At 36.8% G+C, this 18,910-nt stretch overlaps 1 protein-coding gene across 11 annotated transcripts in view; it reads right to left on the bottom strand.

Annotated features, from left to right (window-relative positions):
* Window positions 1–472: 472 nt before the first annotated feature.
* Window positions 473–18,910, bottom strand: part of Fut8 (fucosyltransferase 8) — a 216,266-nt gene continuing 197,828 nt past the window's right edge. For all 11 annotated transcript variants that reach the window (XM_060387709.1, XM_060387711.1, XM_060387710.1 and 8 more), the window contains 2 exons: window positions 14,382–14,532; window positions 473–1,477 (listed from right to left, as the gene is read on the bottom strand). In XM_060387709.1, coding sequence (XP_060243692.1) covers window positions 1,160–1,477; window positions 14,382–14,532 — 469 coding nt within the window. In that variant the 3' untranslated portion in view covers window positions 473–1,159. The remainder of the gene's footprint in view (window positions 1,478–14,381; window positions 14,533–18,910) is intronic.

Below are 18,910 nucleotides of genomic sequence, written 5' to 3'. Positions count from 1 at the left end.
TTCTAACCCCTCAGATTCCTTGTGTCCTCGAAAGTAGGACATGGCAGGAAGGGCATGTACCTGGATGAAACAATACAAGTGACAAAAAGTGACAGATGCCATAGCAAGAGAGATTATCAAACAAACCTGCCATGGTTAGTTTTACAGATGTAAGCATTAGTTCTCCTGGAAGCAAGAGAATGACTGTTTCATTTGATCAAAGCAAATCAACAATACACAAAATAAGAGAATGAAGACCCCCAAAGCATGTGCTTAGCAACTTCATAATATGCACCAACTAAAGCCAGTTACTAGTATTAGAGGGGACCAATGCTTCCTTTAGTTAAAATGTGATTACTCTATCAGAAATAGAAAAAAGTAGGACAAAAGTACAAAAAAATCTTAGAAGCTATAAACTCATTTTTACCATATTACTACTATAAGGCCTATAACTGTATCATCCAGAGATCAAAATTCCAGAAACTTTACAAAATTCCTTTTTGAAACTTATTTATTTTTGTTATCAAAGAGAATGTCCAGAAACATTGAGTACTAAAGAATTTGTTCATGGCATTGTTTTACAAAATTTTCTAATGGAGAGTGAATATTTCATTTTACTTTATTGATGTATCCTTCATTTATTAATGGTGAGGTGGATAAACTGAACTGATGAAATTACGTAAAAAAAAAATCCAGACAACCATATAAAGGAAAAACATCCATTCTCATTCTGAGCCTGTTGACTGGAGTGAATTCAGTGGCCACACCACCACCACTGGCTAAGAACCAATTTCCCGGCAGAGCGGGGCTCTTCACATCTTCTCAGTAAGTCATGAAGCTTTCTCAGATATAGGCACCATGTTTGAAGTCTCACACAAAATGTCTGTGTCACTTAAATTACACAACGCGGCAGTGTTTGTTTTATGGGGACATAATATTTAGAGGGGCAAAGTAGAAAATGATCCATTTGCATGTTATGTGTGAGTGTTTTATTGTACTGTGCATGGGCATGAGGGCACCGCAGCCCTTCATAAAGACTTCCGCCAGTGCAGCATCTGAGGGTTCCCACTCGTTCTTAGTGTGGAGCGTGTCTGTTATTGAACCACGTGTTAGTCTGGGTCTTCTGCTTGGCCGAGATGGTCTGAACTGAGTTCTGTTGTTAATCTCTTACACTTGATCTCTAGTTGTCAGCTTCAGGATATGTGGGGTACCTGACTGTTTCTATCTTCTCTCGGACTTTGTAGGAGGGGTACAGGCCTGTTTTCCCAAGTTTTCTGTTGATTCCTTTAGAATAACCATCCCAGTGGTTTCCAGCCACACCAATGATATCTCCAGGTTCCATTGGGATTTCCTCTTCAGTTCGAGGTTGGTGGGGATAAATGGCAATCTGGTTGTGAGCATTTTGGCCTCCAAAATAGTAGATGTCATCTAAAGAGTGGAAGTTTGCAGAGGCATCAGGATGCAGGGTCTGCATGATTTCATAAGCAACCCGACAGACCTTGGAAAAGAGGAAAAAAATGGGTACGTTAGTCCACAATGTAAAAACACTACTACAAAGCAATCCTGAGCCAAAGAAGGGCTCCAGGGCTGAAAAGAGAGTTATTCTTCATACTTTCAGAAACAGACAGACAGACACAGCAGGGCCTATAAATATACTATGCAATGTTGTTTAAGAATATAAATCAATTAATTTTTTTTCTCCTTGCTCAATTTTTAATCTATGACTTTTTAAATCAATTGTTGCTACATACACAAATAATATATATACACACATATTCTTTTTTTCTTACACTGTGAAATCAGTTTAGTTTTTTTTTTTAATTTTATTTTTTTTCTTATCTGTTACATTTTATTAACTCTGTTTCCCAGCTGTATCCCATTCCCTCATTTCCTCCCAATCCCACCCTCCCTCCCTCATTTCCACCCTGCCCCCCTATCAGTGGACTTGGAAAGGGGCATATATATTCTTAAAAAAACATACATGAAATATGTCCAGTCTGTATGTTAATAGTGGAGAAAATGCTGTGTTTAAGAATGCAAAGGTTAGGGGTAAACATCAGTTTTGCTCCTTCTCAATTTTTTTTTTTTCTGGGAACCTAAAAGTGCCTCTTTAAAAATTATCTCAAAAAAATGAGGAAGAAAGAATGGTTGGCAGTGATTCTGTTTTTAAGCGTGAGCCATGGAGATACCAGCAGAGCAGCTGAAATGCAAGGCAGGAGGAGTTCAGTGCTGAGCGTCTAGTACTTAGAGTTGGCTCGTTGTCTGATGTTTGGGTTAACATCCATGATGCTAGCATCTCGCATAGTTAAGTGGGGGAAAAAAATGAGATACACATTCGGTGGTGCACTGAACTACTCTTAATGCAGGAAGTAGAACATGACTGATGTTAAGTGGAAGAAAAATCTCTTCCTTTTTTTTAGACAAGATACTGAAATTGTGTTCATGGAAACAGGAGGTGCAGATGTGCCAGCTGCATATTCAGCGCATCTTCAGCAATGCAGCGAAACTGCGATCATCTTGAAAATTCAATTCTGTGAAATTTGGGGGGAGGAAATTACAAAGAAAATGCTTTGGGTGGGACTAAAAATATTCTAAGAAGTGTTAGGTATAGTTTTCTCATTTAGCTAGATGTCAAGTAGAAACTCTGAAACAGTGTGCAATAATCATGGCAGCCACGTTCAGGGGTTCCTCTTTGGAGTTAATCTGATTATCTCTCTTCGCAGAACCCACGAAAATATTGCAATTCATCAGAGGGATTATTCATAGAATACAAAAACCAAGAAATATATGTGTGTATCATAGATTATGATAGACAAAGAAAAAGATAGATGATAGATGATAGATAGATAGATAGATAGATAGATAGATAGATAGATAGATAGATGTGGGCTGGCTTTCCCCAGGGTCAGATGATTGTTCAAGGTTCCTGAATAAACTGCATTGAAAAAAAAAAAAAAAAAAAGAAAATGGGAAATGAGCTGACAAGAAAAATATCCTAAATTAAAAAAATGTTATCAGAGGCTTGTGACACACACAGGTGTTTGACCCATGAATTCGACTATAGACTATATATTATAGGATGATTTTGATAACAGCATAAGTGTATGTGGACTTAATCTGTTATATTTTGTGCAATGATGCATACTCAAGGTGTTATATTTTATGCTATGAGACATAGATGTAAGGATGATTTTATAAGTTATAAGATGCATTATTGAAACATAGGTGGCCCCCTGTATTACTTAACATTTTCATTTTCTGAGTTTTATGTTACCAGAAGTTATACCTTCTCATGGCATCCCCTATAAATCTGATGCTGGATTAATATAGAAAAAGATAGGTATGTCTGTAGTAAATCCTGCAGCTACCCTCACAAATGGAGCTTATGTTTGAGTTCTCTTAGCTCCTTTTTGTGCTGTCTAGCACTAGCATCTAAATCAATTAATTTTTAATAAAAATTATGAAGAGCTATGAGGTCTTCCAAGTTGGGAACTAGTGATACACAAATGAGCAAGATAGTTTCTATCTGGAGAATTTAAGGTTTGGGATTAGCACCTCAAATAACAAAAATGCTGCTGCTCTCATCCTTTTATCCTCTCCTTTTTAAAAGTTAAACTGTTAAGACTTTATTTTCGTTTCTACTTATATATGTGTGCATATTTTTCGCTGTGTGCATGTGTATGCATGTGCAAATGCTTATGGAGCCCAGAAGGCTATCAGATCCCTTGAGCTGGAATTATAGGAGGCTGTGAACTGCCCCACATGGCATTGAACTCTGGTTCAATGAACTCTAGAAGCACAGGGAACATTCTTAACAGCTAAGCCATCTCTCCAGCTCCCTGTATCCACTTTTAACCATAATGTTTTCTCAGAACTCTTCTCAATAGAGATTTATGTATTTACTGATGATCAATAAGCAAGTATGTTTAAACATATCAGCTATTCCTAAAGAGCTCTAAAATGTGCTGTGTACACACAACAAGCTTACACTGATATGAGCTGGGCTGGTCTTTAAAGAAGATGTATCTACCCAATTAGTGTTGTTTTAAAGTGACTTATTTTTTTTTTTTTTCTGTTAAAGAATACCCTCTCTAGCAGGTAAAATCCTATACCCTGAATTTCATTTCCTGATTTAATATGCTTGGTGATAAAGCTAAGCCACCTTCACAGAAGGGTAACACTCTGGCAATTAACAGAGTCACTAGAAAGTAAAATGGGTTTCAGAACTCTTCCCAAGCTAGGTGATGACAGCAGAGAATTATCATTTTGCCTAGAACACTTTTTGTTTTTACATTCTGGCTGAGAACTCAATTCAGGTCAAATTTCTCCACAGCCCTAGTTTGGTTATCTCAGATAATGAATTTTCATTGTCCTTATGCCAACATTTTGCAACTACTTAAAAATGAAACTACTATTCATAGCTGTTAATCTGCTAATGGCACTTTAGAATGGTTCAGCAGATGTTTCCAAACCAAGGCATTCGTGGAGATCAAGAACTGAATGATGATGTTCTCTTTATCTCAGTGATGCTGGGCATTGAACCCAGGGCCTTGTGCAAAGGCAAGCACTCTAACCTGAGCTATATCTTATTCTGAGATGCTCACCTTCTAACATTTATGACCAAATGAGATGACTAGCTTAACCCTCACCTCAACTTCCTAGAGAATCTTAATTTTTAGGAACTTGAGCAGTTCTCAAATGCTAGATGCAACTGGCAAATGAAACTAAAGCTAGACACCCCTGCCCCCAACCCAGGAATTAAAGTACAAAGTGATTAAATGAAACTGACCTAAGTTTCGGTGCTGTAATCTCAACTATTGACAAAAAGAATCAAGACAACACCTTTTGTTTCTTTTTGAGATAAGGGCTACCTCAGACTCTTTATGTAGCTAAGGGTGACCTTAGACTTTGAGTCTTCCTATCTTTCTTTCTTCTTTGTTTGTTTGGTTTAGTTCGGTTTTTCAAGACAGGGCTTCTCTATTTAGATCTGGCTGTCCTAGAATTTGGTTGGTTAGACCAGGCTGGCTTTGAACTCCCAGAGAGCTTCCTGCTTCTGCCTCCCAAGAGCTGGGATTAAAAGTGTGCTCCACTGCTGCTGCCGCCACCACTGCCACCACACCACCAGGCCCCATTTCTTATTTCTCATGCCAGGATTCAGGCATCTCGGCTTCAAATTATCATTTCAAGATTCAAATTAACATTGTCAAGAAACTAAGTGAATCTTGGGACCACCACGATTCACTTAGGATCAATGGTAGAAAGAAAAACTATAATAAATGAGAATAAAACCAATCTGGAACTTTTAAACTTCAGATGCAGCCAAAGTTCTATGAGGAGAAATCAAAACTAAGTTGGAACTCTGTAAAGAAACCAGTATCGTCAATGACAGACTAAATACAGAATGGTGGTCTCATAAGATTACATCCTCAAAACTCTGTAGCCATCTTAGTTCATTGTCTGTCATATTTTGACAATGACAAAAATGCCTAATGACACATTTCTCAGAATATACTCTCACTGTTGAGACACATAACTGTAATTAAAATAACAAAGCTCCACCAATAGCAAAATAACATGGAAGAAGCTAATGTTTGTTAAGCGTTTGTTGCCAAATACTGATGTGAGGCAGTATTTGATATAATCCTCTCACTATCCCCATAAGATTCTAGTGTTCATCTTACAGAGGGCAAAGGCAACTAAAAGCATATGCCCCTGGTACACTGTTCAAGTTTGAACCCAGACAGCCTGCATATACTGGTAACTGTCATACATATATTTTTTTAACATAGCATGTCTTATAAATCTTACACTTTATATTCATTCTGTTGCATCAGAAAGACACAACCTAAGAGCTAAGACAGTTCTGGGGAAACCTGAGTCTTCTTTTCAGGGTCCTTCCTCCCACTCTTTCTTAGCCAGAAATGCAAGACTTGTGTTATTTTCAAGACAACTCCAATCTCTACCTTAGCAGTTACCCACATACGATTCTCCCTCTTCAATTTTTAATGCATTGCTCTCATAAGAATAACACTTCTCTGTTTTCTACTGTTTTGCTTTCTTTTTTTTTTGAAATTTTTAATAATTAGTTTATGTTTTGGTACAAATAGTTATTATTTGTTAGCCTTTGTGAGTACATCTGAATTTTCCTAAACCAAAGGAATAAATTTCAGATACCAAGTTGGGCCAATATTGAGAGATTTCTGGACAAATGTGAATTTGGGTAACTTCAATCACCATGATGCTGTAGGTGTGGTCCTTTATCTTATAATAATGGCCAGAATGGTAGCAGCTGAGCTTACTGAGCACTAACTGTGGTCCAGCACAGTCTCATAGTGACCTCCACATACAAACTCCTTTCTCTGTCACATCAAACCTCTAAGTACTGTTTTCACTCATATATCAGATGAAGAAACTAAGCCACAGAAAGCGTTTCTGACTTTATTTAAAAAATACAAAAGCAGATAGTAAATACCACAGCAACAATTAGAATTCTTTATGGTTCTAGAGTATGTGCTCTCAAGCACATATGAAACTGCTTTTGCATAAGAAATTGGAACTATAGATGGCACATAGTAGGTGTTCAGTAATTATTTGTTGAATAAGTGGTGCTCCAGTAATGGATGTTCAAGCCCACGAGTGATATTTAAAGATTAAGGTCCATATACAACATTCTGAATAAATAATGTTTTTTTTTTGTTTGTTTTGTTTTGGTTTTTTTTTTTTAAATCTCAATCCTGGGCAATTTACTGCTAAGGGCTAGGAGGATCATTAATGTTGATGTTTGCATTCAATTACATTAGGATTCCTCTGGACTTTAAAAATTCAAATCATGTGGTAGGTAATGAAAGCTTGCAGCTGATGGCAATATTGAACTCAGAGTTGGTACTGACTGAGAGGGGCGATGGTTTGCAAACAACACAGCTGTATACAGCCTATTTTACTTCCTTCTGTGCCATCACTTCATCACTTTCTAGCACATTATTAAGCATTAAGCACACAGTGATGATTAACAGCAAAAATTCCTGTTAAAGGATATAACACAGTTATGGCACTTTAAAAAAATATTTAAAAGGTAAGTATCCATTAGTCTGAATACAACCCTTAGAGTAGATGGGCTTCCAAGCTTCCTCACGGCAGATGGGACCTTGTCTTTGTTGAATTACACAGACAGAGGCTTTCCTAGTAGGAGAATTTGAAAGTTGTTTTTAGTTTAGTGGGGGATACTGGGAAATCTGTGCACCTTTCCTTTAGATTACTGAGTTTCGCTATACCATGAGAGAATAAAACCAGTTTTTGCTGCACTGTATGAATGTCCAAATACAAGCTGCACAGACAGCACCCAGCACCAAAGGTGAGCAGTAGCTAGGCTCACTCAAGCAGATTTCATGTCCTCTATGCTGGGAAGCAGGCACAGGGGTCACATCTTTTATCCCATGTTTTCCCCCTTTGCTACTCCAGGAAGGTATTCACTGCTGCTTCACAAACTACACCTCAATGGAAATCCCTACCCCAAAAGTGAATGCTATTCTCAAACTTGTCCTCTGGGCTTTTCATGTTTTGTGTAGATTTGGAATTAAAGAATGCCATGAGACTGTTTTTAGTAAGTTATAAAGGGAGGTATCATGGGAAAAACTACTCAAATTACTGAGCGAAATGCTGCTCATTAAACAAAGTAAACTTCAACAGCATTAAGGTCCTTTTATTTTTAAGATTCACTAAGTTTATTTTCAAAGTCATAACGAATTTCTTACAAAAGAGCATTACATTTTATGGGTTTGGGTGTTTGCCTGCATGTATATTTGTGCACTGTATGCTTGGTGCCATGGAGGCCAGAAGAAGTCATTGGATCCCTTGGAATTGGAGGTACAGATGTTTGTGAGCCACTATGTGGGTGCTGGGAATTAAACTTGGGTCCTCTGGAAGGGCAGCAAGTGCTCTTATCTGCTGAGCCATTTAAGGTCTTCCAGCCCCAATTAAGGTCTTCATGCACCTACAATTGCTTTGGTAAATCAGAGTCTAGAATAGTAAAAACTGGTTCTACAACTTGACGGGATATGAGTTTTAAAAAATCTTTTTGATATTTCATTTGTCTACCAACGAGCTGCCAGCTACCCTCATTTCTTCAATTATAATTTACTTGCCTCAGCAAATATAAATGCAAGCGATGAAGTAGACGGTTTGTGCATGGTGTTTTCCACTAACAAACAATAGGATGACTGTTCAGTAGACCTGTCTACTATGTGATTGGTAGTTTTGCTAACTCAGCTGGTAATCTTGGAAAATGCTAATACTGACTCTTTCCTAATAACTAACTATTGAGTACTGTTCTTTTCTATTGGAAAGTTTTAGGACAAACTTGGCTATGCTCAACAGTGCTGAAGAAAGCGTATGAAAAGGTAAGTGCACATGGTGAGGAAAGCAGGGAGTCAATCTGTATTTCTGGCTTCTAAATCTTTTTATTTAAAAAAGGGATAATCCCCCAGATCTTTTAAAAGAATTAATATAAACCCTAGAAACAGAGGGGTATTTCTAAAACCTTAGGAAGAATATGGGTTAAGGTGTCATGTCACAGGCTGGTAGGACAGCTTAGAGGTACAGGCTTGCTTTCCATGCATGAGGTCCTGGGTTCAAGCCCTAGCACTTCAAACCAGAACAAAAATGACACAAAAGATGCCACAGCACTCATGAGTCAGTATGTCTAGAATTTACTTGCACTAACCACAGTAATACTACTTATCACTCATTCTTCAATAACGAGGAACTTGGGTCTGAAACGTCACCATCCTGGCTGGTTCTGTCAACCTGACATACACCTAGACATAACCGAGATTAACTGTCCCTTAAGATTGGCCTGTAGGCAGGTCTGCAGGGCATTTCCAGTCTGCCAGGGGCATTGCTCCCCCTAGCCGGGTGGTCCTAAATGGCATGCGAAAGCAGGTAGAGCAAACCAAGGGGAGCATGGAAGCGAACAGCACTTTCCCATGGCCTCTCCTTCGGTTTCTGCTTCCAGGTTCCTAACCCGAGTTCCCGCCATGAAATATCTCAGGGATGGTGTGTGACTTAGAAATGTAAGAAATCTTTTCTTCCAAGTTTTTTGTTTGTTTGTTTGTTTTGCCATGGTGTTCTTTTTAAAAGTTCCATAGAATTTTAAATTTTATTAAAAGTTAACTGTAAAATTCAGTAGTTACAAATGTCAGTCTTAACTTAATTTTAATCTTATAGAAAAATTAATTTACTTAATTGTGTATTAATTTCTGATCAATTTATAGAATGAAAAGAAATTCTGATGTTAAAGCTAGGCAAAATAGATGGGCTCTATAAGTGATAAGCAATCTCTATAATTTTAACCATTGTAAGGATCAGAAAAACTACAACTGTGGTCAAAATCCAGTTAGCTACCTGTTTTAGTTAATAGTGTCATGGTGGAATGTACCAGATTTGTTGCTTTATTTATTCAATGGCTGCTCTTGTATTAAAATATGACTTGTGAATTTCAAGAAGACATATAACCTATAAAAAAGGAAATAGTTGCTATCTGACCTTTTGTGAACAATTTTATTAACTTCTTTTTTTTGGATTTTTTTAATTTTAATTTTTATTAATTATACTTTATTCACTTTGTATCCCCCTGTGGCTCCCTCCCTCCTCCCCTCCCAACCCCACCCTCCCTCCCCTTTCTCCACACATACCCCTCCCCAAGTCCACTTATAGGGGAGGTCTTTCTTTCCTTCCTTCTGATCCTAGTCTATCAGGTCTCATCAGGACTGGCTGCATTGTCTTCCTCTGTGGCCTGGTAAGGCTGCTCCCCCTCAGGGGGAGGTGATCAAAGAGTAGGCCAATCAGTTCATGTCAGAGACAGTTCCTATTCCCATTTCTATGGAACCCACTTGGACACTGAACTACCATGGGCAACATCTGTTCAGGGGTTCTAGGTTATCTCCATCAATGGTCTTTGGTTGGAGTATCAGTCTTAGAAAAGACCCCTGTGTCCAGATTTTTTTGATTCTGTTGGTCTCCTTGTGGAGCTCCTAGTCTCCACGTCTTACTATCTCCCACTTCTCTCATGAAATTTCCTACACTCTGCCCAATAGTTGGCCATAAGTCTTAGCATCTGCTTTGATACCCTGTAGGATAGAGCCTTTTAGAGGCCCTTTGTGGCATGCTCCTGTACTGTTCCCTTCTTCTGATGTCCATTCTCTTTGCCTTTCTGTATGGGGTTTGAGCATTTAGCCAGAGTCCTCCTTGCTGATTAGTTTCTTTAGGTGTGCAGACTTTAGTAGGTGTATCCTATATTACATGTTTAATATCCACTTATGAGCGAGTATATAACCTATGTGTCTTTTTGCTTCTGGGATAACTCACTCAGGCTGGTCTTTTCCAGTTCCCACCATTTAACTGCAAAGTTCATGATTTCCTTGTTTTTTACTGCTGAGTAATATTCCATTGTGTAGATATACCACAAATGATCACAGCAACAGAAACTCTAAGACAATCACATCATATGGCAATGTTCTCTTTCAATAAGCTAAATAAAATAGAACCCATGTGGTACAGGGAAATTAATACATTGAATGTTACCAATTATGTTTCATTGTGAAGAACTGTTGTGCCTGTCCCCACAGTGACTGTGCGGGCCCTAAGCATTTCTCATGACTACAAGCAGAGGCAATGGAGTTCTTGAATCACTTGTTTCATGTTCCTTTTAAAATCTGAGGTCATACAGTTTGAAATGTAGTCGTGTGAAAAACAGCTGCCAAAACTAATACTAAAAATTGTATATTGAAAACTGTCTACAATAAGCAATGACATTCATATAACTCTTCACATGCTTATTCTATATTTTAACTAATGTGTTTAACACACTGCTGAGCACTATTGTTGCTCCTCATGAAGCAAGTCTTTAGTTCTCACAAAAACTATGCACTAGGCAACATCATCATCATTACTATTTTTAAATGTAAAAGGAAACACAGAACAAATAGCTGAGTACGTGATCTGTTCAAGCCAAACAGCCAAATGGTCAGAGCTGGTCTAGATAGTCCGTCTGCAGAGCTCATGTTTCTTCATTGTTGTTCTCTGTGAAGTTAATGGCTTGGCATTCTGAACTCGTGAGCAGCCTTTTCATTTGCTCTTTTTGTGATGGTACAACATTTCTGGAGTACTTTTCAGGCAATTCCAGTTTTGGCTTTTGACAAGGAAACCTTAACAATCCCAGTAGCCAACTTCATTAAGCTATAATTAGAAAACATTTTCTAAGATTTATTAGAAAATATTTGTCAAAAAAGTCCTAAGGTATAAGTGGGAGTGCATATTTATAACCAAATGTATAATTAATTCTTGAATACTATAGCTGTTAACTGTCAAATAAGACATGAGTTAATGGAAGTGATCACATTTGACAAGCTGCTACTCTATATACATTATCATAATGCATTTTCATTGTTAAAACGTCTATTCTGAACCCTAACAAAATATTTGAGTTATTCAAGTCTACTTTGGGTTATAAAATATTGTTTTAGATTTATTTGGTATAAATTACTTTGTGTGAGCCCAGTGGTGGTGGAACAGGCCTTTAATCCCAGCATTCAGAGGCAGGTAGACCTCTGCGTACAAGGTCAGTCTGGTCTACAGAGTAAATTCTGCACGGCTAGGGCTACACAGAGAAACCCTGACTTGAAAACAAGTAAACAAAACAATTTACTATGGGTGAGTTTTTGTCAATAGTGTTTAGAAATATTTGGAGAAAAATAAACAAATAAATAAACAAACAAATAAATAAATAATTTTTAAAAATCCATTTACAACCAATCTTTCTGCTTCTTTGGATCCAGGGTCTGAATTCACTTCAGTGATTAATATTACACATAAAACAACATCAAGGCACTGTGTCATTCTCCTCTGTCCTAGGCAAAATTCTGTTATCACGAAGTGGTAGTGGCATTGATTTCTAGGTCAAAATTAGAGTTATAAGACCAAAATTTCTTTTTATTTTTAAGAGTATAAATTTCTCATTAGAAAATGCAGTAAACTTTAAATTAGTAATATTTATTATTTTACTCGATGTTTATGATTGCTTTGTTTGCACCATGTATATGCCTGGTGCCTGCCAGAAGAGGGTGTTGGATCCCTGGAGCTGTAATTACAGAAGGTTGTGAACCACCGTGTCAGTGCTGGAAACAAACTTGGGTCCTCTGCAACAGCAGTAAATGTTCTTAACTGCTGAGCTATCTCTACAGCCTTATTTTTGTTTACTTCAAAAGCTGAGTATTTGCCCAACACTTGCACAAATAAATTAGCATTACTAACACAAGCTGAGGAAGGCAATCACAGCCTATGCTATAGCTGGCAGCCCTCCATCTCAACACAGTAGATATTCAAGCAATGACTGGCTACTCCATGTCTGTCATGTCACCCAGAGCCTAGAATTTAGGACACATTTAAAAGGAAAAAGAAAAGGATTACTTTCATCCCAGAATGGCATAAAAAGATTCTTAAGAAGAGCTAGAAGAAAGCAAGCACACTGAGTACATCCATGTAAATGAGACATACATGTTTTTATTTAATTTTAGAACTTATAATTGGAACAGTGGTTTTCAACCAAGGAAGCTTTGCTAGGGGCATTTGGCAAAATTCAGGAACATTTTTGATTTTCACAACTTGTGTTGAGGGAACTACTGGCCAAGTATGCTGCTAAACATCCTAAATACATAGTATAGTTCCTCATAACAAAATATTATCTGCTCCAAATGCCAGCAGTGCCTAGGTTTAGAAACAGCGGACTAGAGGAATAGACTTTGGATAGGTCTAAAATTTAGGCCTACAGGGAAGGCAGTGGCTCAGGAAAAATGACTCCTTTAAAAAAATAAATTTTATATTTCATTTATGAATGAATTCATGCATGCATGCCCTGAGATTGAATTTTGAAGTTAAGTTACCAAAGTTGGCAGCAAGTATATTTACCTAGTGAGCCATCTCACTGGTCTAAAATGATGCTTCTTAACTCTTTCCTTTTATTTTTGAGATTATAATTACATCCTTTCTCCCTTCCCTTTCCTCCTCCTAGTTCTCCCACATACTCTTCCTCCTTGCTCTCTTTCAAATTCATGGCCTCCTTTTTGGTTAGTTTTTATCACATGCATGTATGAATATGTACATACATATATATTCCCAAGAGTCTGTATTATCTGGTAGCTAGATTCTCAGAAATAGAAATGGAGTCAAGTAGACATAAACCTGACCTCCTTCTACAATAAAGGAAAACATGCTTCTTGAAGGTAAGACCCTCATCCCGTTAAATATCATTGTTAGATCCCTTCACGGTGATTTGAAGGCTAAGGAGATTTTGTGTTGAGATTAGGATTCCTGCTGTGCGATTCCTGTTTGTATAGCTGTTTTAATATAACGAGTTATATTCTTATTTTATGATGAAGAAACTATAGCCTTTGCATGGATAAGCATCTTCTGAAAATCTTATCAACAACCTACTGTTGTTGATTGTCATAGTGTAAAAACTATGGTCCATTTCTTTATTCTTTCTGAAATGTACTCCTATAGAAACTGTGATTTCTCTTACGTATTTTCTTTACCATGATGTTCTCCGTATTTAAGCATACTTATTTTACACCTATTTGTAATTTTTGATAATTGTCCTCTAGTTATATTTTGATTCTGAATGAGGGAAAATCCCATATTTTAAACTCTTTTTAAGTCCTCTTATACACTGTGTTACTCTCAGCATAGTCACCCAATAGCTATATAAATAAGCTAACCAGTAATAAGAGGACAAATGGGGGAAGAATAAAATTCACACTAGATATTATATACCTAAAAAACGTAAATACACACCAAACTCATATGCTACATGCAAAAATCAAAGTCAAGGAGTTATTGCGATATTGAAGTATTTAAATTTTTTAATTGAATTATTTAAATTTAATATATGCCTTCCTGCTTCACAGGAATGTAAAAGGACTTAGAAAAGACTTGCATTTACTTCTTTACTATAAAGCAAGCGAGGTAAAAGGCGGGATCTTAAGTTTCACACAGTATCACTGATGAACTGAAATGGATGGATTCTTGTTACATATTAGCTGTTTGCAGAATCAGAAAAAGTATGAAGCAAATTTAATAACTTGCTGTTTCTGTTAGATGCTATGAACAACCAAGTACTTTAAAGGACTTCACTAACTAGCTTCAGTGGAGATGTATTCAACCATTGCTGCAAACAAAATTCAATGTACTCAAACAGCTTTTCTATGAGCTCTCTTCACTGTTTTAGAAAAGACATCACTTCTAAGTATAAAAAAATTATACCAGAATCATGCTAACACTAAAAGCACACAAATAATTGTCCTGCTCAGCAGGACAGCGAGTACTGGCCATTAAAACATGCTACCACATACCTGGGATGAGAAAGTACACACTAGGAAGTCAGCCTGGGAGAGAAAGTGTATGTCCAGGATCACACCCCGAAGTGAATTTTCTGTGTATCGATTGTGTAGTCCAGCTGACCAAGAAATAGAGTTATCACTAATAAATTCATAATTGGAGTACCTGTAAAAGGAAAGAGATTTGAGGACTACATTTACAGTATTTTACAGGAGAGATCACTTCTTTAATCAAAAGCTCCCTTTTTAACAGTGAGAACTTGATAGTATTTAATACAGTAGCTGAAGCATCTATCACGTGAACAATGGTAAAGAAGCTAGTTCAGAATATCTGCCATATTAAATGTTATTGAAGCCAGGTGTGTGTGTTTTCGTAACACAAATATTCAGCTGGCTGAGACAGGAGGTCTGTGAGTTCAAGGCTGGCCTGGGCTACACAGCAGAATCATATATATATATATATATATATATATATATATATATATATATAATGGGTATATTATCTTAAATACACACATACATCATCCTGACCTTTAGTAAATCATGACAGAGCATAAAACTTAAAGCTTCTTATTCTCTTTGTAATGAGCACCCTTCTAAGAGTTTATCCAAGTTTTTTCCATCTTTGACTGGAGCTGTTTTAAAAATACACCACTACAGACTTTCATTTAAAGATTTAGTTTATAATTGTGACAGATCAGATTGGAGCAAAAGTATAAATGTCTTAATTTTACAAATAATATAAATAAATTTAAAAATTAATAGTTAACCTTTGTGACAACTAAATCTTCAATTCTCATCCTTTTTGAGGACCCATCTATCCACTCTTGGCCATACAGAAATAGAAAAGACACTCTACTGGACTCAGGAAAGCAAGCTCCTTGTGGATGTATGTCTGCCAACTAATAGTTTTACCTAAGATATGTGCTTTAAATTATCAAAACTTGTTGTCTTGGAAAAGTCTACCACTTGTCCAAATGATTTTGCTCTGAATTAAAAATCACTGTAATGGTGTGTGAATAGGTTTTTAGACTGAGATTGAAAAACATCTTGGGCACCTTACTGAGAAGGGAGTAACATACATACTTCTTTTATATAATTTCATTAGAATTAACATATAGCCAGAATGTTTACAAACATACCTCACATGTAGCAAATGTTCAACAAACAGCTGTAATAAGCATCTGTCTAATTTTAATCTTTATAGTCCTCTAAATTGCCACTCAGAATCACCTTTTCAGTGAGGATTTTAAATTCCTACTCTTTCTACCTGCATTGTTTTTGGTCATGGTTCATCTTGTTATGTGATACATATTTACTCTCTTGTTTAATGCTTTATCCCTATTCTGTTTCCATCATCCCTAACTAAAATCTAAGCTCTATTAAATCCAAGTGATCATCTGCGGTGTTCACTTTGGCACTCTCAATACCTACAAGGGAATCAGGAACACAATACAAGGATAAATGAGTATTAGCCTGAGATAATAATGCTTCTTACTTATAAATTCTGAAAACATTAGGAATCAATTTATATTCTGTACTCCTCAAGGCAGGCTCATGTCTTAGTTTTCCTCACATGACAGGACCTAGCACCCACACAGTGCTGTGACTAAAGACATGCCCAAGTGAGTGCTACCTTTGTCTACAACTTCCTAATCCCTGACCAGATGCTTCAGATGTCGTATCATTCCATGGCCACTAAGAAGCTTCCTTCATTGTCTCTGATAAAATGGCAGTGAAGGCAAGTACCTGCACCCTTCACACTGGCATGCAGTGTTTGCAACCTAGTAGGCCTTGTGATTGATTGACTGATTAATTATTGATTCATTGCTTTTAACATTTGCCTTTTTCAGATCGACATCAGCAAGATGAAGAAAATATCTCACTGTTCTAAAAAGAAAACCTGAAATATTTTTAGTATGCTGTCCATGAAGCTACATATCCAGGAATGAGGCAAACACAGTAACAAATGTATCTGCAAATGTGTAAGTGTGGCAGAGAATAGGAACCAGCACAACTGTTTGGCTTTACCCTCGAATAAAGCTAATCTTGTTAGCATACTCTGGGAATTCAGTGAAACTAATAAAGGAGTGATCTGTTTACTAAGAACTGACACCAGCACTCAAAGCTCTCCTAGCAAAAAGGCCCTGGTACAGAACTAGACAAGAATGATGATCCTCACGCCTTTCTCCATATGTGAAAGACAGTTTCATGAAGGAGACTGTGAGGAAGGAAAAACAAAAACTGAAGCAAACAATGGGACAAGAATGGAAGCGTCTTGTGTTTTGCCCTGAGCTGTGTAAGCAGAGGGCTTCTTTTACATTGAAGTTTCAGAGACTGATAATATTTTTCTTTTACTATCTTATAAAAACTTATCTTTATACAACCCACAAAAGACTAACTGGATTGCAGTTGTAAACTAATACTGAACTTCAGTTTGCAGAAGGAAGGAGATACTTGTCTTTGTGAGTTCACTGTGTATGGTACACAACTCCTTCAGGACACTTCTTTATGCTGTAGTTATTTATCCTATGTATACACTGTCTACCAGTTGAATATTCTCTGAGATAAGGAGCCACCTATTCTCTTTTATTTGCCTTTGAATTCTAAGTGCTCTGTGCCATAACTTGTATCTTACAGGAGTTGGAAAAAAAAAAATCACTCGTTGCTGATTCTTCATCCCACAGAACAGCTATGCTATGTCCAAACATTTTTTCCCTCTATTAATTTCAAGGAACCTCATGTTAATGCCACTTAGTATGTTTGATAAGAATAAACTAAATATGTAATAAAGAATTGTCTCATCAGGTTTGCTTTGAACTATGTAGTTTACCCTTTGTTTCAGTGCTCTAATATCCCATTTGGGAGCTTTATCTTCCAATTTCACCCTTACCCTGAATCTTCTCTACCTTAGAAAACAATATTTTGACTGACAAATATGGCAGTTCTTAGCTCTGACTGCCAGTGATTCTGTGGTTTTAAATTCTCACTGTAAATTTCTTAAGAGAGATACTGATGGTACCTCAGCAATGGCTGCTGCAGTTACTGGAGAGCCAGCGCTTGGATGAGCTCCAACCGGCCAAAAGAAACCCTAAGTGTAAAGACAAGTGACAATGGATCAACTGCATGCTTGCACATAGAACTAGATGGATGTTTATCTTGATGCCCTTTTCAGATAAACTACTTAGAAAATGTCTTTTCTTCCGCTGTGTGAAGCCTATGAATCATTTAAATTTAATTTTTCATCTAGCCCTTCTTACATTACATTCTTGCGACATTAACTTGGACATGATAATACCTATTGCAGGATAAATGAATGCTTCTGGTTGCTTATAAAGAACAGCAGAGGTTTTATAATTTGCTTAGGTAGCCAAATCTATCACAAAAGGTCTAAAGAGGGTTAATCTAGAGTGGAAAATGTTTAAATAAAAGAATGAAGAGAGATGACAGATAAAATTCCTGATTGATATATTAGAAATGACTTGGGGAATAAAAATGAACAGATTTCCAAAGAGGAAAAATATGCATAAAGTGTTACCAGTAAATTTATAGTAGAAAATTGTTTCCTAGACCACTACAGGAAGGACTATAGGGGAAATTCAGGTTTTACTATTTCCGCAGTAAAGGAGATATTGCCAACTGTACTATAATGGTTGCTCAGCATAAAATGTCATGTGTGAGACAGGATCAATGCTGTGAAATGTTTATATCCTTTTATCTAAATAGTTCAAAGTCTGGAAACCTAGCTTGAGAAAATAATGTAGGTAATTTAGACATCCTTCATGTTGTTATTTATAAGAGTAGAGCATTGAAAATATCCTAACTATTCAGTATTAAGAAAATACTTGCTCAGGTCATCACAGAAGGTTCACACAGTGGGTATACAATCATAGCCATGCTTATACATCACCATCAAAAGACTGAAATAAAGACATGGGGAAAGATGTTCTAAGCAAAAGGAGACCTAAACAAAGCAAAGGCACCTATACTTCTAGCAGCTTAGACTGCAAGAGAAATAGTTAAACATAAAATGATGTTAATTCTCAAGAGGTTATAAGAACTGTAAAGCTGCCATGTACCTATAACGTGAATTCAAGACTAGTATGGGCTACATAGTAAATTATTGTCTCAACAAAACCAAACCAAATAATTATCAATTATAAATATTAGATCAAAGAAATAAACAAAGCATCAAAGATTAGAGGGAGAGATAGCCACAATACAATAATAACAGGAGATGTCATGACCCTCATTCAACCTTGGCAAGTTCCAGACAAATCAAGTTAGAAAAGAAGAAATAGGAGGGCTAGAGAGATTACTCCGCTGTTAAAAGCACTTGCTGCTCTTCCTTAGGACCGTATAGTTCCTACACCCACAATGGCTTGACTCAAAACTGCCTGTAACTCCAGAATCTAACACATTCTTTGAGACTCTGTGGGAACATACACATTTTATACACACACACACACACACACACACACACACACACACACACGAAAAATCTTAACATAAAACATAACAAAACAACAAAACTTGGACTTGGA

Source organism: Meriones unguiculatus, chromosome 7 (genome assembly GCF_030254825.1).
Source record: "Meriones unguiculatus strain TT.TT164.6M chromosome 7, Bangor_MerUng_6.1, whole genome shotgun sequence".
Taxonomy (NCBI): domain Eukaryota; kingdom Metazoa; phylum Chordata; class Mammalia; order Rodentia; family Muridae; genus Meriones; species Meriones unguiculatus.
This window is presented reverse-complemented; position numbering and strand designations above follow the sequence as displayed.